General features: G+C 36.7%; 5 protein-coding genes across 6 annotated transcripts; 3 read left to right on the forward strand and 2 right to left on the reverse strand.

The window, feature by feature from the left end:
- Positions 1 to 909: 909 nt before the first annotated feature.
- LOC145725305 (geranyl diphosphate synthase-like) lies at positions 910 to 1,608 on the reverse strand. 2 transcript variants are annotated; one of them, XM_081974009.1, is made up of 4 exons: positions 1,531 to 1,608; positions 1,323 to 1,469; positions 1,118 to 1,268; positions 910 to 1,065 (listed from the first exon to the last, which is right to left on the reverse strand). In XM_081974009.1, the coding sequence occupies exons 1-4, from the start codon at positions 1,569 to 1,571 to the stop codon at positions 910 to 912; spliced, it is 495 nt and encodes a 164-aa protein (XP_081830135.1). In that variant the 5' UTR covers positions 1,572 to 1,608. The 2 variants fall into 2 exon arrangements, with proteins under 2 accessions (XP_081830135.1, XP_081830136.1); XM_081974010.1 differs by lacking the exons at positions 1,323 to 1,469; positions 1,531 to 1,608 and having other exon boundaries at positions 1,118 to 1,285.
- A 315-nt stretch (positions 1,609 to 1,923) lies between these two features.
- Positions 1,924 to 2,922, forward strand: LOC145740596 (KRAB domain-containing protein 2-like). The gene is given in 4 exon segments (XM_081996180.1): positions 1,924 to 1,980; positions 2,129 to 2,195; positions 2,198 to 2,286; positions 2,288 to 2,922. Coding segments are annotated over 4 exon segments (831 nt in total). The 3' UTR covers positions 2,906 to 2,922.
- On the forward strand, positions 2,673 to 4,474 carry LOC145724953 (uncharacterized). Its single transcript, XM_081973458.1, has 4 exons — positions 2,673 to 2,802; positions 3,524 to 3,797; positions 3,877 to 4,179; positions 4,254 to 4,474. The coding sequence occupies exons 2-4, from the start codon at positions 3,719 to 3,721 to the stop codon at positions 4,376 to 4,378; spliced, it is 507 nt and encodes a 168-aa protein (XP_081829584.1). The 5' UTR covers positions 2,673 to 2,802; positions 3,524 to 3,718; the 3' UTR covers positions 4,379 to 4,474.
- Positions 4,475 to 4,659: 185 nt separating this feature from the next.
- LOC145724952 (geranyl diphosphate synthase-like) lies at positions 4,660 to 23,200 on the reverse strand. Its single transcript, XM_081973457.1, has 3 exons — positions 23,004 to 23,200; positions 5,673 to 5,838; positions 4,660 to 5,618 (listed from the first exon to the last, which is right to left on the reverse strand). The coding sequence occupies exons 1-3, from the start codon at positions 23,144 to 23,146 to the stop codon at positions 5,379 to 5,381; spliced, it is 549 nt and encodes a 182-aa protein (XP_081829583.1). The 5' UTR covers positions 23,147 to 23,200; the 3' UTR covers positions 4,660 to 5,378.
- LOC145725111 (uncharacterized) lies at positions 9,701 to 10,476 on the forward strand. The gene is made up of 2 exons (XM_081973718.1): positions 9,701 to 10,152; positions 10,259 to 10,476. Exons 1-2 carry the CDS (start codon positions 9,854 to 9,856, stop codon positions 10,323 to 10,325), a joined length of 366 nt encoding a protein of 121 aa, XP_081829844.1. The 5' UTR covers positions 9,701 to 9,853; the 3' UTR covers positions 10,326 to 10,476.
- Positions 23,201 to 24,342: the final 1,142 nt, after the last annotated feature.

Consider the following 24,342-nt stretch of genomic DNA (forward strand, 5'->3'; position numbering starts at 1 on the left):
GACCTCTACAAAAGTGTCTTAAACCTTCCTTTAACCTCTAGGGCCATTTTGAAAGTGCCAGAGGCCTCTGAACTTGTCTTAAACTGTTTCCGAGTTGTTTTAAAATTCCAGAGTTTTCTAAGATCATTTTGAAAGTGTCAGAGACCTTTAAATGCTACTGTGAACTTACTAAAATCTATCTACCAGAGACCTCTACAAAAGTGTCTTAAACCTTCCCTTAACTGTTTTAAGTTACCACAAGGTCACGAGGACTCGATTCGGGATGGAATTGATGTGCTGCAATATCTGGCCGGGCGCGTGTTAAAGTAGGCCACAGTTAGAAAGCGACACACCTAGAAGCAACTTGGATGTTCGACGCAAATCGCGAAGCGATTTGTCTAGAACGTGGTTTACCGAATATAAAAGAAGCGGTATCAGACGGTAGGAATAGTAGTGAATTTGGGAACCCGGTAAAGTTTAAATAGTGGCATAATCGTGGAATTGTAGTAGTGTTTTTAGTAGCTGAATTAATTATTGTACGGAGTGTTTTGAAGTGTAAATAAATTTATTAATTGTTGAGTTAAATTGACTTTGTGTAAACCCACGGGAAAATCGTAACAATTGGTGTCAGAAGTGCGATCAGACGTTAGTGCGACGTGAATTTGAACTAAACTTCGGGTTAGAGACTTGTGTTCAGAACCGGACTAGAGATTTTCGGAACAGTGGTGTGTTAAATTTATTTTATGCCAATAACAAGACGTCAAAGTGCAAACATGGAGGCTCAACTTGCAGCTATTATGGCAATGCTTGAAAAACAAGAAGACAACGAGACAAAGAAGAACACATTTCGGATCAGTTCTGCAATAAAGATATTATTATACTGAGTGTAAGTGTTCTAATGGTTAAAGCAGTACCTGCCGTAGTTTTCAATTAAAATTCGTTTCTGTTCCTCAGTACCACTTTCGAGAACTTTGGCGGAAAACCAGAGGCGGTCAATTGACCAGTAGGAATATCCGCTCCTAAAGTGGGTTGTTCTGATTTGGTTACCACTTCTCCCTGATCGTGGAACAAATCTTTAAAGTCGTTCTGTAAAGTCAGTTTAAGTAAAAATTGACCCATAAATATGGAAGAGTAATACCAGCATTTGAAAAAAATTCCCAATTTTGATAAAAATGGGTGCGATATCATTGAAGATTTTGGGGCTATGCTTTTTGGCGGCAGCTAATGATAACTCGAAAGGAGGCGCTAGCGCATTAGACGTGGTCTTGTATTTGGCACACTTGCGAAACCTAAATTGGTTTGACATTTTAAATCATGTTGACAATAAAGACTAATCGTGGTACTTTTGCATTGTAAAGTCTTCAAATTTGATACCCCCTGTAATATCATCCCGGAGTGTAGAGTCGTACCCTTGACCCATGTATGTGTAAAACGAGTATTTGTGAAGCAATTCCATTAGCAGAACGTAGGAACTGTGGTTGCGCCAATATCTAGAAAGTTCATTGTATTAGTACCAAAGACCTATGGAAGCAAAAAACGTTAAAAAAATACTTAGTTAGTAGAAAAAAACCAAACTCATGCATTAAGATCATGTCAGTAATTGCTCTTATACCGACTCCAGGTTGTTTGAACCACCGAATTGTCCATTAAATCATCGCTTAACAAAACCGCAGCATGCACCTACGAAAATACTATCAACTCAAATCCAAAATATTCTCCCTAAAAGCTAAACTAAGTTGAAAAACGGACGAAGCTACTAAGTCTATATGTTACGGGCAAAGACGATAAGGCCCAGAAAATCCAGGCATTACCCATAATGACCGGCCAAAAACGTTAATGTTCATGTAATTTTGGACAATGTTAATAACTAATAAAATAGTACTGTTAACATCATTGTCCGGGTGATGCCGATATTGCCCCTAAGACCACGGCCATTGGCGATAAATGATTTATAAGTTGAGTTATGTTGGTGGTAAAGACGTGTTCTCGGGTATTCCTACTGTGTTTTTGTTGTGTTTGTAGAGTACAATTTAGTGAGTAGCGATTGTGAACAAAGTTCGACATGAATTTTGATGAAATGCGCCGTCAATTTACTGAAAATATAAACGCAATCAAACAAAACAAACGAGATGACAATAAATCGTTTTAGGAATATAAGAATCGTATTGCTCAGGTTAAAGAAGCAAGGAGTTTGCTGTCAACGCCAGGCTCAAAAAAATGAAGCACTATAGACTGGTACGTAAATATGACGTAATAACAGTAAAGGGAAAAGACCGCTTGATTAAACCTGTTGGTGAAACTCAGGAATCTAAGTTCTCTACTATATGTAACGAATGCAGAATTGTTTGATATTATACATAATGCTCACTTGGCTATCGGACACGGTGGGAGAAATCGGATGATTTGTGAAGTAAATAAACTATACTGTAACATCACCAAGGAAACAATAATGAAATACTTATAGCTTTGCACTCAGTGTCAAAAGAAAGGTAGCACTCCAAAGAGAGGACTAGTTTCGAGACCAATTCTACATTCTAACTTTAATTCGCGTGCCCAAGTTGATTTGATCGACATGCAGTCGCAAAGTTTCAACCAATACCGCTTCGTTATGGTATATCAAGACCATCTAACTAAGTTTGTGTTGCTAAAATCTCTGAAAAGCAAACGAGCCGAAGAAGTGGCATTTCATTTGTTGGAAATATACACTACTTTTGGAGCACCTTTAATACTTCATTCCGACGATGGCCGAGAGTTCGTCAATTCAGTTCTGGCAGAATTACATACAATGTGGCTAGAATTTAAAATTGTCCATAGGAAACCTAGGTACAGCCAGAGCCAGGGATTGGTTGAGCGGGCCAATAGAGATATTGAGGAAAAGTTATCGGCCTGGATGGATAAAAATAAAACTAAGGACCGTTATGCATGATAGCGAACTGCGGACTTCGTTTTATCGGGGGCAATACCATAAGAGCTCAGATTTAGCCGGATAATTTTTGTGCTTGTCTTAGAACACTTTCTTTTTAGTGTAACTGCACGAGACCTGTTGTAACTAAATCACGAGAGCTCGAGTGATTTTGCCAATTAGGTCGAGTTTTGTACCATAAAGAAAGTATGAGAAGACAAGCGGAAAAATTATCCTGTTCAAAATCTGAGCTCGAATGGTATTTGATAAGACAATTCCATGAATATAATCAATAATATAATAAGACTGCGACTTCCTTGTACTGGCAGAAATAATTTTTTTCTGGTTCTTTTGATTTTCTGCAGTAGAACTCTATCCGAAGCGAGCCATAACCAAAACAAAAATCAAAATTGACAGTGCCAGCAAAAATCTCAAGGTGAGACATTGCAACAATAGAAGTGTAGTGAAAATCCGTGGAAACGATGAAATCAACAGCAAAATTTATCCGATTTTTTTATCCGCTAGCAAACTCTGTTCCTTCCTTATTAGCCGTATAGCAAACCGTATTTTGATGACGTATATATGGCATTTTTTGTACATGAGTGGAATTGTCGCCAATATTATAACAATTTTGTTTACAAGGAATTGGAAGATCTACATATGAGGCTATGTTCGGATGTCCACCTCGGGTGGGAATAGCCTCAGGTGGCATTCCACATGATGTAATCAACCATTTGACCACTGAGGAAGATGTAGAAAGTTTGCGCAAAAAAATGGAGGAAGAGCCTAACGAGCTTGAGACTCATACCACATTTAATTCACATTAGGGAAAAAAATATGAAGGAAGACACAGTTCCTGAAAATCTTCAATTGGAAGTTGCTGAGGCAGTAGATGCTGAAAGTGTGCCGGAACAGAGTAAGTTTATTTAATAAATGTGATGTTATTATTTGGAATTTGGCTTAACAAATAGCATTCTATTTCATTATGGTTGTAGCGTACGAAGAGAGAATAGTTTGCAACCAGTGCTCTACAGTCTTAGATCTCAAAGAAGAAGTTAATATTGACCGAATTCTTAATTGCGAGCGACAGGAAAACATTGCTTATGAGCGTAAAAGATCGAGAGAATCTTTGGAAAAACAAGCAACCAAAATGCTGAAGCTCTCCGATCAAAAATTCTCCGAGGTTCAGGTTGGAACTACGGTTCGTGTACCAATACCGGATGTACACAGAGCTCGTGGTTCACCCCGTAATGTATTGCCTGTTATCAGTAGTGTAAATGATGGTCTCTATAAGCTTTGTGAGTATGCAGTTAAAATGTATACAATAAAGAAATTTCCTTTAGAGAAGTTGCAGCTGCAAATTGTCTTTTAGGGGCGCAGGGCTACAAGCGTTGTCACTGCAAGGGTGGATGTAAAAACAATAAGTGTGTATGTCGCGCAAATAAGGAAATTTCCAAGTGCCATGGATCTCTCTCTTGCCACAACAAAAATGATTAGTTTTCGATAAATTTAATGTCATTTTGTTTTGTTGCTTTAACTATTTTATTCTTGTTAAGTACGTTACTAAAGTAATACAGTGAACAGTAAGTTTGATTCATACTTTATTTACCTACAGCAACGGTTCACCTTTGATACCTAAGTGATTAAAATTAAAGACCATCGCACAGTTTCAAAAATAATAACAGCATACCTATTGCAACATTATCCCGTCCTTCTTAGTCATTATCGTTAATGGCCGGTAAATGTGTTTTCAGATGAAAATATTAACAATATTACCAACCTAGAACGGGCAATATCGCCAATGCCCGGACATTATCGATATTTGCCAACAAAAATGGACATTTACGAGTAGGCCCGGTTATTATCGTCATTGTCCAATTATCGTCATTTTTCCGTAACATATAGATATGTTCATAATAGTTATTTATGTATTAAGCGCAAAAAGTATGCCTTTAATGCGCTGAGAATCAAGTTTGCCGCGCGACGCGAAGCGGAGCGCAGCAATCATTCGAGTACCTAACTTATTTACTCGCGCTAAATTATTTAAGAAAACTCTGGTTTTGCTTACAAATATTCAATGAGGACGACCGAATCACTTCTCTCAAGCCTCTTCCTAACACTGCACATACAAACGATCCAAGTTATTGAAAACACGTAATTTTGCATGCATAATAATAATTGTACTCTCTAATGGGCCTATCCCACATATCATAAATTTTTGTTTTAATGACTGGAATCGAAAGAATAGGATCAAAAAACTAATTTTTCATATTCTTGAAGAAAAAATTATGGTCGTAAATGTTCCTACATTAGTTTGAATTTGTCCATTAAATTTAAAAGATCTGTTCTGGCGCGCATGTGACGTACGTAATTCTGGGCGATTTTATTGGCTGTTGCACGCCAACTGTTTCACTTCTTGTCGCTGATAGTGTAGTACGTCATCGGCGGCGGGCGTTTAAAACATGAGATTAATGTAGTTTTTATCATCATTTTTTTTCTATTTAGACTTAATATTTTTGAAAACAAAAAAATACGGGTATAATATTTTCAATCCGTCTTTGTAGTTATGAAATAAAAAAAAATTGTGGGACAGGCCCATTTCCTGAATCCAACACAATATTTTGATGAGTTTCCAATTTTCGGCTGTTTGATCGTCGGGCTTGACTAGCCTGTTGTAATCTTGCATAATACGAATGCTTCTCACACGTTTCCCGTAAGGAACTATATACTCAATGGTCTAAAACCCAGTATACAAGCATTATAAAACATCACAATATAAAGTTGCTCTCACTCTTTTTAAATGATCTATCATTTCTGGTATTTCTTGATAAGGTGGTTCGTTTTTTAAATTGTCCATTACTTCCGGAAGCAAATCGTCCATTTCTATCAAGTTACTTATAACTTCCTGATTATTTGTAAATGGCGGTATCGTTAGAGCATATGGAATTTTCAGTAACCTGTAAATATAAATTTAGATTTAAAGTATGTCGGAATGGTTTTCTTAATACTGCATGTACAACAAAGGTATTTATGATATCCCTATCTATCGAGGAAAAAAATTGAAAATACCGTTGGAAATACCTTAAGATGTATTCACCGAAAAAACGAGCAAGAGCGAACACTAGCGATCGAGTATTCTGAACAAATAATCATCTATTCTAAACGTTCGTATTTACCAAAAAAGCGAGCAAGAGCGACCATTCTACACAAATAATCATCTAGTGAGTACGGGCTAGTGAGCGCAAAAAACAAGAAGGCGGTTGCCACGGATTTTCTTCCTCTAATTAAGAAGATTGACACATCGAAATTCAAAACAACTGCTGAATTAAACTGTCTAGTTCGTAGGCAAATTGTACCCAAAACTCAGTGAAAGCTCGGAGAGTAGGGAGGGTTATGAGGGCGCCACCAGTTCGACGGCAGAACTGGAAACCCAAACGTTCTTTAGTTGGAATTTAATTAATCAATGATTGTTTTGACTAATAAAACGTGACTATGGGTCGCAACTGCTTCAAGTAAAACAAGTACTACTAATTCTGCTCTAAATACTCTATTCACAGCTTCCTTAGGACTAGGTCTTACTCTACTCGGCTCCGACAGAGGCGCCGTACGTCACTGAACTGGAACAATGACAATTTAGACAATCTGGACGTGGTCTTCAGAGCGTAACAATACTAAGGCTTGTCTCTAAACGGCTTTTCGGGAGGATGAGGTGTACCCCGTACCGGAAAACCCTTGTGAGAAATCTTATTTTAGTAAACCGCCGAATACTACCAGTAACAATAATAAACATATCTCACTATGCAAATGGATGTACAATTACCAAATATAAATTCATTTACTACAGTGTGCAAAACTCAAAAAAAACTAAATTTACCTTAAAAAAAAGGGTTTCAGTTAATCCAAACGAACCGCCACCTGTTGAGCTTCCAGAAATCAGCAATCCAAGGAAAATACTCGTGATTTTGATTATTCCATGGTTTTTAAAGCGGCCTAGCGTTCAAGAGTGTTCAAGTACCAGCCAAAAACAATACAGTCCAGCAAAGAAATCCGCTAAATAGCGAGTAGGTTCCTCAATAACCAAAAGGAAAAACCCAAAAGTTGGTTAGGTGCTAATCCCGACGAAGGTTTCCACAAAGAAAATCCCAACTATAATTTTTACTGTACTTATTTTTTCGGCGTCGACTGACTTGAACCACAATCAAAATCAAAAGAACCCAAAATGGTCAAACGGAACCAAATATTGCCCCCCCCACTAAACGTGGTAGAAGACTCCAGAAAATTACCATATAAGGTAAAAATTAATAGACCAATCAAACGAGACTGTAACGTAAATACTAGGCCAGGCAGCACGACAATCGATAATTCAAGTAACTAAGTTTTAAAGGAAGAACATTATTAGAACCCCAAACTGCATTTGAATTCCTAAACAGCAAAATACGGACCAAAGGTCATAACGTATAAACGAGTGGAGTACCCGAACGGCATTCCACTAAAACGGCTAATCAATATACAGTGCGTTTTTTTTAACGCGCAACATAGGATTTTACGTGTTGAATTTTTAAGCCCATGTTAGACCATGTTATTTTGGAACTACAAGAATAAAACTTGACGGGTGTGTCTTTAGTACCCTGAAGCTTAAGTAAGTCTACCAATTTGGTCTAAAAAGTGATTTAAAACTGGAAAAAAATCTTTTTTTTTTCGAAAAGATTTTATCTTTTCATACTCTCTGTATGCATGGTTGTTCCTTGTTGTTTTTGATACTGGCAGGGCAGGTAGCAGGTAAAGTGACTTATTTTGACTGCATCACGACCCGACATCTTTTGAACGTCAAAAGGGCATTTTATGATTGTTTGGAATATACTGTTTGGCTTCAAACGAAGGTCAATTTGAACAATTCACTTATAAAAATACTTCTTTTGTTCTTAACTTTCTTGATATAAAGTTAATGATCACCCTGTTTTACTTTCTACGCCAAATTTTACCTGCTACCTGCCGTGCCAGTATCAAAAACAACAAAGAACAACAATGCATACAGGGAGTATGAAACGATAAAACCTTTTCGAAAAAAGATGATTTTTTGCAAGTTTTTTAACACTTTTTAGGCCGAATTGGTAAATTTACTTAAGCTTCAGGGTACGAAATAGCCACCCGTCAAGTTTTATACTTGTAGTTCCAAAATAATATGGTCTAACATGGGCTTAAAAATTTAACACGTAAAATCCTATGTTGCGCGTTAAAAAAAACGCACTGTATATGAATCTAAAAATAAAACTAGGTACCGAAATATGAAGAAAAATAGCAATTTTGCACGTTACACGGTACCTCAAAGAAAACACTTCATGCTTACTTAGCGGAACTTTCACTCAGATTTCACTCTGATGCTCATGATCACTTGTGTTGCATCCTATATTCTGCTTCGACCGGGTTACTATTGTGGCGACTCACTTCGCACACGTCCACCCAGATGGCACCACGCATCAAAAACTCTGCTAACATCAAGCCAGCATCGTCTGTCACTATTTAACTACATATAGCAGTTACAAGTCATCTTCAATCGTGTGTATAAGGCACGGAGCTGTCAAGCCTTATTGACGAGTCGACAACGACAGCTCCCGGGACGAAACACACTTTATCGGTCAATAGGCAACACGCCCCAGGTAAGTCCACATGACATCAACGTCATGCGCCATCCCTGTCACTCTCTCACTCACTTCAACTTTATGGGAACCACAATCCATACTATCATTTTCCGTTTCCTTTTTAAGTAAATTCAATACAACAAAAGCAGCACTGGCACACTATTTTTTTCCTGATTGGCAGGAATTTTTAAACGCTCGCTGAAAATAAACGGATCACCTGCGAACTTGTAGAAAATGATCGTTTTCTAGGATTTTAAATTTTAACCGTAGAAAATTAAAATTAAAAAATGCTTTTAGGAAATAGGCTAGATAGTAAGTTAGTTGTAATGCCGGGGGACCCTAATTGGTCTGGCGAGTATTTTTAAGGCCCTTTTTGCCGTTTTCCCCTCAAACAATCCCCACCTTACCACCCTTGACCTAGACCACACAGACGACCTTATCTCGCTGGCGAAGGCAAGGATCCGTCCCTACTCCAAGGAAGACAGTTTTCTGCAGGAGAGTGTGGAGGCCCCAAGAAAGCGCCTTCTGATAGACGACCAGCGAAAGCAGACGACTAAAGGTGATATGATGTTTTCTCCGCCGTTCCACATTGTGAACAAACAGGGCTATAACCAATTGCTAGTAGATGCAAATGTCTGTGCCACAGTGGCCTGTCAGAACCGCAACCAGAGTTTTTATTAGCCAGCGACCCTTTGACATCAACCGTTTGGAGGTTGCCTTGGAATTTCAATGAATTCCTTGGCTTGTCTGCACCCTTCCGTCTTTTTCCACGTCTCTGTGGTACCTTCAAATGCCGAGTCACTTCGTTCCGAGTTGGTTCGGCAGTTATTGGGTTTTCAGAAGACCCGAGCCGAGCTAATGCTCATATACGTTGAAAAGATTCATTTGTATGCAAAAATAATGTAACTTTTCTGACAGATTTTGATTATTTTTTTAACACGACACACATTTAGAACACTAGATACTTTACGTAAAAAATATGAAGGCATGAAAAGCACTTTAAAGAAAAAAAAGTAACAGCAAATAAATCAAGGACTTTAAATTTTATAGAACTTGTTGGAAACTCATACAGTTTTTTTTAATTCCCTGTTGTTGATCGAATGAACTAATTCGGGGATTTCATGTTTTTTTTTAGTATAATTTTTTATGTACAAATTCCTCGCGTTAATGCACATTTAAGGTTGATTCTCACTATACGTTCCATTTCCGTTCCGTAACCATTACATCGACGTTCCAGTAAATTCGGTCGTATGCACACTTTTCCGTCCGTAGAAGTCAGTTACTGATGTAACTTAATAGTGTGTGATTATGTTGATATAGAAATTAGCTTAAAATGTGGTCTGAAGAAAACTTAATTATAGCGGCTATTATATTGGATGAAGAAGCTCAATCGAAAAAAACAAAACGACGATTTTGGGTACATGACATGTTAAAAAAAAGAAATATTGAAGGAGAATATATTACGTTATATAAAGAACTCCTAGATGATGACACCAAGTTTTTCCAGTATTTGCGCATGTCAAAATACAAGTTTTACGACTTACTATCCAACATCGAACCTGTAATAAAGAAAAAAAATACCAAATTTAGGGAATCAATATCAGCGAAACATAAACTGTGCGTCTGTTTAAGGTAAGTAGTTTATTTTTATGAAATATACGAACAAACAAACCGTAGTCTTAAACATGAGAACATAATTGTTGTCACAATGTCCATCATTATACGAAAATGTTGCTAGGTATGATGCAGCTGTGGAAACTGAAGAAGCAGGAGAGGGCGACGGCGAACTCACATATCTAAGTTGATTAGAAGGAACGACATTTGGGACAGCATAATTGCTGTTATTAGGATATTGCTGTTTGGAATGTTCTTGTGGCCGATCCTGCGTTTGTAAAAGCTGTTCTAATTCATATTCATATTTAAATTACTCCTTTATAATAAATTGTATCGAACTGGCACGCATTTATGTTCACACTACCGATACCGTTTCCTGCACGTTTCAGCCTGTCCGGTAAAAATACGTTTCGAATGATATTCAACGTGAAGGACTGGAAAAGGAATGTATATGGAACGGAAGATGTGTATACACACACTTACTTTACATTTAATAATATTTTATGTAAAAGGACAGGAAGTCTTACGGAACGGAAATGGAACGTATAGTGAGAATCAACCTTAATGCGGACAAAATCCGGCAGTACGCGTCGTACAGCCGCTTCAAACAGTCTGGCTTCGGTACCGATAGCTTGTGACAACGACAAGAGCAGGTGAGTCCTATTAATGTGCATCGCTTAATTTAAATACAGTCCACTTAAAATCGTATGTTAAACACAAAAGTCTATTTGCGACAGAACTTATGTTATAGTAACATTAATAATGCGCAAGTTTCACACATTTACTTCACGGATAGTTATTTATCAAGTCGTAGTTCTTCTAGATAAGCAAGTTGAGAATAACAGCTGACTCAACTACCAAACAGCGCTATTCTTCTAAGTTATACTACTACATCCTTTAACATTACGTGGTTTGACAATGATCTTAGGACAATGCGGGAGCATCTCAGTCTTTTATGTGAGCTCAAATCACAATACAACATTCCAGATATAGAAAATCGGTACAAATATAATCAAAAAAAGTATAGGCAATCTATAAATGAGGCCAAAATCAGTGCAAATGACAACTTAACTCTCACTTGTACAAATCCCAATAAAGCAATGTGGCAAATAATAAATAGGCACCGTCATGGGATCCAGAATGTCCACCAGGAGGAATCCTTGCCCAGTCCTAATCATTTTAATGACTTTTTCTTTCTAATATAACTAATCATATAGTTTGCAAAGTTCCAAATTCGGATACAGATCCCTTAACATATTTAAACAATGTCATTAAGCCTAATTCTGCCTTTTCTTTTAAAGAGGTAAGTTTTAATAATGTGAGGAGGGTTTAAAACCAGCTGAGCAACAAACACGGTCGAGACATATATGGCCTTAATGAGCGCCTTTTGAGATCAGTCAAAAATGAAATACTTGTTCCTCTGACCAAATTAATAAATCTGTGTTTGAAAAGAAGCGTGTTTCCGGATGTCCTTAAGGCTGCGTGTGTGATTCCAATCTTTAAGAAGGTGGTCAACCTGAAAACTACAGGCCAATATCTCTTCTGCCTGTGGTTTCAAAAGTTCTGGAGAAGTGTTGGTCATTCAAATGGTGGATTTCTTCAATGTTGAAAATATTTTTTCTCCATGTCAGGTTGGTTTCAGAAAAAAGAGAAGTACAGTTCAGGTCCTATTAGATCTTGTAAATGCTATTTTAGACGCCTTCCACAATAAGCAGTATGACCCTGTTTTGTTTTTGGATTTGAACAAGGCCTTTGACTGTGTCGATCATGGTATCCTCCTCCTCAAACTTAAATATTACAATTTTGACCCCACGAGTGTGAATTTGATTAGCTCAAACCTGGAACGCAAGCATCAAGTGGTGAGGGTGGCGGGGGTGTCTTCGGCGGTGAGTGAGATTAACATAGGTGTCCCCAAGGGTCAATTCTTGGCCCTATATAGTTTTTAATATATATCAATAACCTTCCCTATAATGACCAAACGGTTAAATACACACTCTTTGCCGATGACACCACCGTTTCTCTTTCTGCTGATGCGTTGGATGAGGGGTTGAGGGCTGCCAGGTTGGCACGGGAGAGGGCAGAGGACTGGTTCTGCTCTAATAGGCTACTGCTGAATGCAGAGAAGTCGCAGATGGTAGTTTTCTCCCTTAGAGAATTGTTGGACACACCAAAAATCCCGGCAGTGACATTTCTGGGTGTGACTTTGGATCCCAAACTACAGTGGTGTGAGCCCTTGCAGGGAAACTTACCAGGAGCGCCTCTCCGGCATCTCTCTCGGTGCGTCTCTGCTGGTGTAATACGAACAGCTTATTTCGCAGTTTTTCATACACACATTAGCTATGCAATTCTTGAATGGGGACATTCGGCGGGAAGGCACAGGGTTTTCGGACTGCAGAGGAGGGCTGTGAGGGTAGTGTTTGGTTTGAGTTATAGGGAGGACTGCAAAAGTGCCTTCATTGATTTGAGGGTTTTGACTGTGCCTTGGCTTTATTTGTTTGCGTGGCTGGTGTAAGTGAGGGAAAACCTAGACCTTTTTCCAACTCATTGGGAAATGCATACCTATTTCTACGTAATGTTTTTTTTCTTTTAGTAGTCCATTCTATGTCGGTTTGGCCATCTGTATTTTATATTTTACATAGTACTTTGTAGGTTAGTCATATGCAACTAGGAAATTGTAAAACTTAGTATTTAGGATCTATTTTGCTTATTCTTTTGACCATACCTGACGTGTGTAAACATTTTTTTATGTAAGTAACAAAGTATTGATTGATTGATTGATTACATCATTAATTTATCAGCATTTTCTCACACACAGAACGCTTTTTTGAAATTATTGTGGTGCTTTTGTTGGCAACAGTACGTAAAAGTGACTTTAAAAATACGTATAGGTATAGTTAATTCGGTGTTGCGTACTGTCACAGGCGTTTTAAGTTCAGTAGTCAGTAGTTTGCATCATTTCCTTACACATGTAATAAAGCAGATGCGTTTACATATTAAGTGAGTAGTAATTGAATCTTAAAAGGCCTCCCTTTGGCCAAACAACCCAAGCCAAAACGAAATGTTTTGATGCCAACTCTCAGTGAGGATAAGCTGAATCAACAAGCTAAATCTTGCTGTGGTTCGGAGACGATTTCTCATAAGAAAATAGTTATTAATGTTAACATGCGTTACTAATATGGTATGAACATTTTTGAAGTGATTTGAACTGTCTGGTCTTTGTTGGTGGAACAGAATCGAACCAACAAAGGAACGAATCCAACCTCGAAACAGGAGCACGACCCTCCAACTCAAGATCAGGTGAGAAAAGCAATCAAGTCGCTAAAAAAAAACAAATCAGCGGGTATAGACAACATCCCGTCAGAAGTAATAAAATATGGAGAAGCACAATTAGCAAAAGCGATAACGGACCTAATTAAATGGAGAACCGAAAAAATATCCAACGAGAACCAGCATCATCTGTCCAATCCACAAGAAAGGAGAACAGTAAGAATGTAAAAATTCTAAGCACAACATATAAAGTCTTCCCAACCATCCTCCGAAACAAACTAGAACCACTAGCCGAAAACATCATTGGCGATTATCAAACAGGTTTTAGAGCAGAAAGATCAACCACAGACCAATTATGTGCCATAAAAAAGTTCTGGAAAAGGCTGGGAATATGACGTTGATGTGTACCAACTCTACGTGGGCTTTAGACAGGCATAGGGCAGCATGAACAGAAAAAAAGTTCTACAGCATCATGCCAGACTTTAACAAACCACGAAAATGTGAAAGGCTAACAAGACTTACAATGGAGAACTCTGAAAGCCGGGTGAAGATACAAGGAAACCTAACAGACCCATTTTAAATAAACCAAGCCTCAAGCAGAGAGCCTCAATACTCAAGCATTAGAATACGCAGTAAGGAAAACCACGGTAGACACAAACTCGTCGCTGCTACGCAAATCTATCCAAATAGCAGGATATGCAGATGATATAAACATAGACTGTGAAGGCTTTCAAAGCCGGTCGAAACTGATTCTTGAAAGTTTTCCGGGCTTATTGGCCGTGGTCGTATTGAATTACTTAACGTATAACGTTTTGACCACAACTGCGGCAGACAGTCCGTCGCGTCGGTTCAGTCATCGACGAGAAGTACGGGAGAGCATTTAGATCGTTACATCATTGCCTTTGATAATGTCCGCCGCAGTTGTGGACGAAACGTCAGGAAGTAATTCCATACGACCACGGCCCATAAGCCCATAAAACTTTCAAAAATCAGATATAAACATACTTGGAAGAAACTTTACATTGGTGAAAGAAACCTATGTATAACTAGAAGTCGCGACTGAAGAATAAGAACCATAAATAAAATATCTCAGTTAGATATGTTAAACCTTAAAAAAGAGCTCTAATAGTATATTAAGTATCAATAACAGTAAGTAAGCTTTACTGATCGATGACAAAGTTTGGAGGCTGCGAAGCGAAGCCTCTAAACTTTAAAAAAAACTCTAATCAGTAAAGCTATTACTGTTCGTGATGCTTACACTATTTTTTGTACGACTTCAACAAAATTATCTGGGGTAATTGCACAAGTGCATAAAAATTACCGATAATTTTGCATGAAAACTTGTTATCTCTTAACTGCATGAGTTTATTTTCTAAAAAAGCCCTCCACCTTCGGTGTCGGGCTCTTTCGCCAAAAAAATATGAAAATGACCGAATGCAGTTTGCAAAGATAACAAGTTTTCATGCAAAATTATCAGGTCATTTTTAAGGCACGAATGTAATTTTGGGGAATATTTCCCTCATGTGTTAAATGTCCCATATGAGCAGTGCATTTTCACCAGAATGACAGCGAATATTTCCCTCATGTGTTAAATGTCCCATATGAGCAGTGCATTTTCACCAGAATGACAGCGATAATTGCATTCTAAAGTGATAATTGCATTTCGATAATTGCACTGTACGTATCTATAACGACTGCATTGTTGTAGAGTCTATTGCTAGTATACTAATTGTTGTCTTTGCGCAGTTTTTTGACTTTTTATAACCAAACAATGTCAAACGCGATGTCAACAATAAATTAATGAACGGTTTGGAACTTGTTTATTGAGCTCCATTGAGCAATCTATAGTTGCAGCAAAACCAAAACATTTTCTTTATTCGGGAAATATTCCCCAAAATTACATTCGTGCCTTAAAAATGACCTGATAATTCTGCGTTCAAACTTGTTATCTTTGCAAACTGCATTCGGTCATTTTCATATTTTTTTCTAAAACAGCCCTCCACCTTCGGTGTCGGGCTCTTTCGCCAAAAAAATATGAAAATAAACTCATGCAGTTAAGAGATAACAAGTTTTCACGCAAAATTATCGGTAATTTTTATGCACTTGTGCAATTACCCCCGAATATTTCCCGAATAAAGAAAATGTTTTGGTTTTGCTGCAACTATAGATTGCTCAATGGAGCTCAATGAACAAGTTCCAAACCGTTCATTAATTTATTGTTGATATCGCGTTTGTCATTGTTTGGTTATAAAAAGTCAAAAAACTGCGCAAAGACAACAATTAGTGTACTAGCAATAGGCTCTACAACAATGCAGTCGTTATAGATACGTACAGTGCAATTATCGAAATGCAATTATCACTTTAGAATGCAATTATCGCTGTCATTCTGGTGAAAATGCACTGCTCATATGGGACATTTAACACATGAGGGAAATATTCGGGGGCAATACCATAAGTGTATGGTTACATTAGATGCGGATACGAGCGATTTTTTAATCGTGCGACGTCGTACGATCATTTGTCGTACGATTGTGTGGTTATATTACTTGCGTTTTGTATGGTGCATTTAAAAACAAAATGGCCGAAGAATTAGACCATTTATATTTTCTTGAAAGCAGTTGTTTGAAATATATGTTGATTAATAAAAGGAAGCATTGGGTTAATGACATATATTTAAAGCGAGATGAAGAAGGGGAGTATGTAACGCTTTTTAAAGAGTTAAAGGAACAACCGCGAAAGTTCTATGAGTATTTCCGAATGACACCTTCAACCTTTGAATATATTCTCTATGGCCTTTTTTACTGTTGCTCTGTTGTGGTATTCTTTGCATTTTTGATCCCACAACACCTTTCTGGTTTGAACACACAAAATTAATTTTTCTAAGTCCATTTTTAAATAACTAATTTAAGTTATTTGTTGTTTTGTCCACTATAAAAGCGGTATAAATCTGTAAAATCGTACGCTGTCTTACAGAAAAACAAACAAGTTTGTTCCGCTCAAATACTCGTACGACCACGTACGATACGGTCAGACTAAATCGCAAGCAATGTAACCGCACAGCTTTAAATTACGGAGTTTGTTTTTATCTGAGCTATCGTACGACGTCGCACGATTAAAAAATCGCTCGTATCCGCATCTAATGTAACCATACACTAAGAGCTCAGATTTAGCCGGATAATTTTTGTGCTTGTCTTAGAACACTTTCTTTTTGGTGTAACTGCACGAGTCCTGTTGAGCCAACTGTTGCCAAACAGGTCGAGTTTTGTACCATAAAGAAAGTATGAGAAGACAAGCGGAAAAATTATCCTGTTCAAAATCTGAGCTCGAATGGTATTTGATAAGACAATTCCATGAATACAATCAATAATATAATAAGACTGCGACTTCCTTGTACTGGCAGAAATACATTTTTCTGGTTCTTTTGATTTTCTGCAGTAGAACTCTATCCGAAGCGAGTCATAACCAAAACAATACGAACAAACAGTGCCAGCAAAAATCTCAAGGTGAGACATTGCAACAATAGAAGTGTAGTGAAAATCCGTGGAAACGATGAAATCAACAGCAAAATTTATCCGATTTTTTTTACTTGCAAACTCTCTTTCTTCCTCATTAGTCGATAGCAAACCGTGTTTTGATGACTTATATATGGCATTTTTTGTACATGAGTGGAATTGTCGGGGGCAATACCACAAGAGCTCAGATTTAGCCGGATAATTTTTATGCTTGTCTTAGAAAACTTTCTTTTTGGTGTAACTGCACGAGACCTGTTGTAACTAAATAACGAGAGCGTAACTCGAGTGATTTTGCCAAACAGGTCGTTTTGTACCATAAAGAAAGTATGAGAAGACTAGCGGAAAAATTATCCTGTTCAAAATCTGAGCTCGAATGGTATTTGATAAGACAATTACATGAATATAATCAATAACTTCCTTGTACTGGCAGAAATAAAATTTTCTGGTTCCATGGAAACGATGAAATCCCACAGCAAAATTTATCCGATTTTTTTATCCACTAGCAAACTCTCTTCCTTCCTTATTAGCCGATAGCAAACCGCGTTTTGATGAAAAAATGCCTTATATACGTCATCAAAACAAGGTTTGCTATCGGTTAATAAGGAAGGAAGAGAGTTTGCTAGTGGATAAAAAAATCGGATAAATTTTGCTGTTGATTTCATCGTTTCCACGGATTTTCACTACACTTCTATTGTTGCAATGTCTCACCTTGAGATTTTTGCTGGCACTGTCAATTTTGATGTTTGTTCGTATTGTTTTGGTTATGACTCGCTTCGGATAGAGTTCTACTGCAGAAAATCAAATAAACCAGAAAAATGTATTTCTGCCAGTACAAGGAAGTCGCAGTCTTATTATATTATTGATTATATTCATGGAATTGTCTTATCAAATACCATTCGAGCTCAGATTTTGAACAGGATAATTTTTCCGCTTGTCTTCTCATACTTTCTTTATGGTACAAAACTCGACCTGTTTGGCAACAGTTGGCTCAACAGGACTCGTGCAGTTACACCAAAAAGAAAGTTTTCTAAGACAAGCATAAAAATTATCCGGCTAAATCTGAGCTCTTATGGTATTGCCCCCGAACATTCCATCCGATGCGCCGATCCAAGTTTAAGGATACCGGGACATGTCCAAAAGTAGCTGTTTTGTGGATTTGCATTTTACATGGGGTTAAATGGGTAACTCCCTTATTTTAAGGCCTAGAAGGTTGAGACTTCGTATTAGCGGGGTAAGTTTGGGACACCCCTGGGATGCGGTGTTGCCAAGTTGTGCACTTTTTCCCTAAATTTAGGGAAATTGTATATAGTGACCCCTCGTTTTTACCCTAAATTTCAGGAAATCTTAATTTGGCTATGAGCCCTTTGTGCATATTGTTTCATTGTTGTTATATTGTGCATCATTCTGGGATATATAACATGTAATTGGGGGTTGTTAATCAAGTGTAGCCGGGGTTTGTTTTCAGTAAATCATCTTGGTATACTTGTAGCTATAATCTTCTGAAGATAACTTTAAAAGGACGACCCTTATAAAGAACGTAGGGTGAATTAAATGCGAGTGGTGGTAAGAAAAATAAACCAAGTATTTTGTTTAAACATTTTAAGGGTAGAAGATCAACCGTTGCTGAGGGTTTTTTCACTAAATCGACTAAGAGTAGATATAGGAATAATATCCTGTCAATAACTCGGAAAGGCTGGGTGCTTTAAGGGAATAAGGGTTAATTAAATTCGAGGTGGTCCAAAAAGTAGAACTTTTTTACAATTTAAATAGTTTATAAGGGTTGATCGACCGTGGCTGGGGTTTTTTTTCACTAAATTGACTAAGGGTAGATATAGGAATAATAACCACCTCTCAATTCATTAACCCTCACTCCCTTAAAGTACCCGGCCTTTCTTTTTGACAGTAGAGTTTTTGACAGGATATTATTCCTCTATCTACCCTTAGTCGATTTAATGAAAAAAAAAAAAAAAAAAAAAACCGCAACGGTCGATTTTCAACACTGAATAGTTATTTATGTATTAAGCGCAAAAAGTATGCCTTTAATGCGCTGAGAATGAAGTTTCGTTTGAATTTTGTTTTGAAGAATCATTCATATACATATACAGGGTGTCCCACGACGAAAGACATCGATTGATATTGGAAAAAGTATAAATGGGAGAGTTTTGCAAATTAGGCTGTATACTGATGTGGGCATGCCCAATCTAACTAAAATATTTTCAAGATGGTTGCACTTCCGTTTATACCGGAAGTAGATCACAACTTTCTTATTTTAAATAGAACACCCTATATATTAATACATATTTGGATTCCTCACAAAATTCTGACCAACTTTTGTGTACAATGCCCTATGCCTATCTCTAGCCGTTTTCAAAATATTTGATGTTTTTCCAAAAAACTGACAGTTGCAACGCTCAACATATTTTTGTACTCTGTCAAAACCGTAATTCATTTTGCAATGAAAATTTGGGTTATTGTAAATAAAGGATCGTTTTATTAAACTGAGGGTGCGTAATGACGAAAAAAAAAATCATAAACCTGCCACTAAAAAAAATGAAAAATTTCAAGTTTTTTAAATAGAAACCCACATTTTTTATGACGGAATCATTTTGAGCATTAAAAATTACTATACGTTTCAATTTACTTGCTTATACCTAAATCCAACTCATTTCGTTTTTCTATCCTTATAGTCAGAGAAGATACGGCAAAATTTATAAGGGCTAATTCTGCAAAATAATGGCATTTGATCAAATTTATGTATTAAGTAACTTATTAGAAATTTGTTTTTTCAACACTCTGCATATGAATTTTGACAACACCATTATAACCATAGCTTCAAACACCTTTTGTTCAGAGTATTTTAGAGCAATTGATAATGGGACTTTTTAAATTTGGACCCTTTCAAAGCATGATAAGCAAACTCCAGATTAGGCAAATAAAGGTACCTGAAACATAAGCTATTTAGTATTAGCAGCTCATTAATACCTCTACCAGAGTCCTTTTTATAGTATTAGGTAAATCACCTTGTCAGCTTCTGCTAAATACACCTTTACTCTATATCCATGTTTCTTCGAGAACCACGGGCTTGAATAAACTCGGTTTTTGTAGTGTTCTTGTAAAAACTCTTCTTGGGAGTAAGTAAATATACCAGGTGTCCAAGAGCACCCTGGACATAGGAGATTAACATGGGAAAACGGTTTTGATTTTTTTGCGCCTGTACGGTTCATTTAATGGAAAAACGCTTTAGATAAAAGTTGTAGAGCACATTTTCAGCTATCTACTTGTAATTTTTTCAATACCGTAGATTTGACCATTAAGACGAAAAATGGATCTGAAATTCGGAAATTTTAAATCTCCCGCCAAGCGGTCGTTAAGGAAAGTTTATATCCGGTCGTGCTACGTGCTACCAACCTTTCAAAATCATAACAAATCGTTGTCAGTCATTCTGTAATCAAAACATTCAAAACAAGTTTATTTAGTAATAATTTTGAGTTACTACCCACATAATGCGAAGAAAATACAATCAAATCGTGATAAAAACACTTTATCAGTAGCCACAGCCCAAAAATCTGGTAAGTTGCATTCATAACCTCATTCAATGTCTCTACTAAACTTATTTACTTTGTAGTAAAATTCTTTAAGAAAACACTGGTTTTGCTTGCAAATATTTAATGAGGATGACCGAATCACCTATCTCAAGCCTCTTTATAACACTACCAAACGATTTAAAGTGATAAAAACAATGGACTAGGAAGGCCTGCAGATGTTTGAAGATAGGTATGTTGCTTTACTACACAGGGACCACAAAAGAGGGTAAATACTTCCCTCAAAAGTGGTGCAATTTAGTGACCTATGTGACTGATAGTTTTATTGTATCCTTCTGTTTTGTAGTGTTATCAACACACCATAGTGTTTAAGTGGTTTTACATTGTATGATGTTAATAAAAAGGCATTTTTCATAACTGATTGTCAATGTTTTTTCCCATCTCTACAGGGTAAGGTAAGTACTGATATTTAATTAGCTCCATTAGTTAACTTGAACATCATTCACCTACAAGGATACTTGTAAAATGTCTACTAATCAAACATAGTTTATTTGCAAGTAATGTGTAACTCGAGTTCACATTTGATTAGTAAAGGTATGTCCTGTGACATGGTGTATTGAATTAGAAGCAAATTGTTTCTCTTTAGAGACTTTCAATCACTACATTTCACCTACCTTTGCTAATTTGGAACTCCACTATTATCCAAACAAACATTAGGTTAGTAAGACAAAGTTGTTTTTAGCATAGCTTGTATGGTGACAGGTTCACCCACTCACACTCAATCTGTGGAACAATCACTGTTTATGTGGTAAGACCAGTTTTCTTTGCCACCTATTGTACCTAAACTTTTCACTTGAAGAAAATGTATACTGTACCTTGAACTGTGAATAAATAATTAATACAAACGTTCAGTGTACAAAGTTTTATTTGGAACAATTGAGTGTGTGGAAAAAAGAACACAATTATAATGTTAATACCTAAACCTAGAATAGAACAGCTCATGTAGATAGCTCAATTGAAAAGTTGGTTTTTTGACAATACCTACCCATATACAAAAAGTTTTGTCACCTGACTGATAATTTGACTGTGTAAGTCCATATTCTCTTCTTAGAAGGGGTTTCTCAGAGGTTTTATAGCCAGTTTAAGATTATTCACATTTCACAGGCACATCAAATTTTGAGATTTAAGTCAGATATCAACACTGAATCATTTTAAGTTTTAGTTGCAACACTGGTGAAGACCCTCGCTGATGATAGTCCATGAGGTTAAGCACATTGAAACTAAATCACACCACTTTTGAAGGAAGTATTTGGCCCCTTTGTTGTTGTCCCTGTACAGTAGGAAACTTATCTTCAAAGATCTTCATTGTCCACTGTTTTCATCACTTTAAATCGTTTGGTAGTGTTATGAAGAGGCTTGAGATAGGTGATTCGGTCATCCTCATTAAATATTTGCAAGCAAAACCAGTGTTTTCTTTAAGAATTTTGCTACAAAGTAAATAAGTTTAGTAGAGACTGAATGATGACTGAATGAGGTTATGAATGCAACTTACCACATTTTTGGGCTGTGGCTACTGATAAAGTGTTTTCATCACGATTTATTTGTATTTTTTTCGCAGTATGTGGGTAGTAACTCAAAATTATTACTAAATAAACGTGTTTTGAATGTTTTGATTACAGAATGACTGACAGCGATTTGTTATGATTTTGAAAGGTTGGTAGCACGGCCGGATATAAACTTTCCTTAACGACCGCTTGGCGGGAGATTTAAAATTTCCGAATTTTAGATCCGTTTTTTATCTTAATGGTCAAATCTACGGTATTGAAAAAATTACGAGTTGATAGCCGAAAATGTGCTCTACAACTTTTATCTAAAGCGTTTTTCCATTAATTGAACCGTACAGGCGCAAAAAATTCAAAACCATTTTCCCATGTTAATCTCCTATGTCCAGGGTGCTCTTGGACACCTGGTATGTGCTGTTTCATGGTGACAGTGTTTTCTATTAGAAAAGGCATCCTTTTCTGTTCCACAAACTCTAGTTCCTTCAGAATGTTTCACCGGGCCCCTTGACAGTTGTAAAGTGTATTAAGAAGGTGGCATTTTCAAAACTGACTACCGAAACACACACACATTATCTAGTCTCACATGTAGTATCGCAGTTAAAAACAAGTTAAATCAAAATACTCCTTAAAATATTGTAAAATTTACATCAAAAATAAAAAGTGTCCCTTTGTTTACTTTTTGTCAACAATGGCGGCCGATTTTCCGAGCCTTGTCGTCCTGATTCAATGCCGACGAGACTAGATTTTTTAGTTTTTTTTTACTAGAATTATGTAATAGACAAGAAAGGCAAATGATGACATAACCGCCACGGGAAAATAAATGGACCATAGTCTTGCTTCAATGTTATTGAAAATAAATTTTATCGGGCACATCGATGACAATGCGCTATAAACACTGTAATTTTGTGAACTGTATTGTTTTTAGCAGATTTTACAGCTCTATTAAAAATTCACGTTATTGTAAAACACAAAAAAATCTAACTTACCTTTTAGGTTTTACATAAATATATCCGTCAGGAAGGTCTGCAGAACTGGAATATTTTTTGATATTGTAAAACGAATTTATTTTACGGGAATAAACACATTTTTGCACAATATGTGGCGCTCTAATCAGTTTATGGACGATCATTACTTTATCTGTTTAGTGCTTGCAGTATTAAAAAACATTGCTCGAGACACTGTTTTAGACTAGCTTTTATTGAAGCATAACTGTGTAAATCTCAAGTGATCTGTGTGCAACAAATTATGTAACATAATTATGAATTTTTTATGGGGAACATACAACATTACACAACTTTAATTATGGGGAACATAATTATGAATTATGTAACTAACATATAGAATGATCGTATTACGTTGAAACAAATACAAAGTTAATGTTGTTAAAAATCGGGTTAAAAATACATAAAAAATACTTTAGCTAGGATTTGTACATACATTAAACAAACATTAAAACTTAAAACTAATGATATTACAAAAGGAAGGGAATGATACGCAGTCGTCTCCACAATACTACGATATTACGTTTCAACTCATTCTCTCATAATAGCTATTTATGATATGAGTGTTAAAAGTTCGTTTTTAACAATTTTAACACAAATAGCATACCATATTTTTTCTACAAACGCATTAAAAATTTGAATAATTCTTTATATTTGAGAAATGTATTTTCTGCAGTCAAACCAGTTCCATTTGTCAATAATTCCATAACGATCATTGTTGCCTTCAAAAATAAATTTGTTTGAAGGGTGTCATATAATTTAAAAACATTTTGTAAATATAGTTTTCAACACGTGTTGATATCAGCTTCGTTGCATAAATGAATGAAGAAATTGCCATGGAACAGATTGATGAGACTGCAAGAAAGGTCACGTTGGGCCTACTACCAAAGAAGTTCCGACAATAGTAAGAAATAGCATATAATTATTTAGCCACGACCGGTATATTATGAAGGTTTAATACGTCTATTTGGCGTGGATTAAAGACCTAACACACGACAGAGTATTAAAGTACACTACGCTTACCTGCAAAGTCAGTAGGTACCTATTTTTATCAGTTTGTTTCCTCATGTTCTCACTCCGCTCTCTAGAGGGTAACGAACAAGCAGATACTCTGGCACGAAAAGGAGCATCAGCGTCACTGATCGGGCCAGAACCATTCTGCGGCCTTGGGAAAGCATATGACCAGGAAGTACTTAATAAAGCTGAAGAAGAACTGAGAGCAAGACTTCCAAGACTGAGGCAGGCCAAAGATCTCCTCGGCAATTTTAACCGAGCAAGATCGAAGACACTGATTAACTTCAGCAAAATTAGTCTCAAGGCATTA

This window comes from Ips typographus, linkage group LG2 (genome assembly GCF_016097725.1).
Source record: "Ips typographus isolate SLU linkage group LG2, UJ_Ityp_2.0, whole genome shotgun sequence".
NCBI classification, from domain to species: domain Eukaryota; kingdom Metazoa; phylum Arthropoda; class Insecta; order Coleoptera; family Curculionidae; genus Ips; species Ips typographus.

Bases quoted from the DNA above. Each gene is read 5' to 3' on its own strand.
- LOC145724953 (XM_081973458.1), top strand. From the start codon at position 3,719: ATGAAGGAAGACACAGTTCCTGAAAATCTTCAATTGGAAGTTGCTGAG. The intron at 3,798-3,876 runs GTAAGTTTATTT...TTATGGTTGTAG, and splicing joins TGAAAGTGTGCCGGAACAGA to CGTACGAAGAGAGAATAGTT. The intron at 4,180-4,253 runs GTGAGTATGCAG...ATTGTCTTTTAG, and splicing joins TGATGGTCTCTATAAGCTTT to GGGCGCAGGGCTACAAGCGT.
- LOC145725305 (XM_081974009.1), bottom strand. From the start codon at position 1,571: ATGATCTTAATGCATGAGTTTGGTTTTTTTCTACTAACTAA. The intron at 1,269-1,322 runs GTACCACGATTA...AAACCAATTTAG, and splicing joins GAAGACTTTACAATGCAAAA to GTTTCGCAAGTGTGCCAAAT. The intron at 1,066-1,117 runs GTATTACTCTTC...CTGACTTTACAG, and splicing joins GGAATTTTTTTCAAATGCTG to AACGACTTTAAAGATTTGTT.
- LOC145724952 (XM_081973457.1), bottom strand. From the start codon at position 23,146: ATGATCGTCCATAAACTGATTAGAGCGCCACATATTGTGCAAAAATGT. The intron at 5,839-23,003 runs GTAAGTTAGATT...TTATATTTACAG, and splicing joins ATTTATGTAAAACCTAAAAG to GTTACTGAAAATTCCATATG. The intron at 5,619-5,672 runs GTGAGAGCAACT...ACTGGGTTTTAG, and splicing joins TGATAGATCATTTAAAAAGA to ACCATTGAGTATATAGTTCC.
- LOC145725111 (XM_081973718.1), top strand. From the start codon at position 9,854: ATGTGGTCTGAAGAAAACTTAATTATAGCGGCTATTATATTGGATGAA. The intron at 10,153-10,258 runs GTAAGTAGTTTA...AAATGTTGCTAG, and splicing joins AAACTGTGCGTCTGTTTAAG to GTATGATGCAGCTGTGGAAA.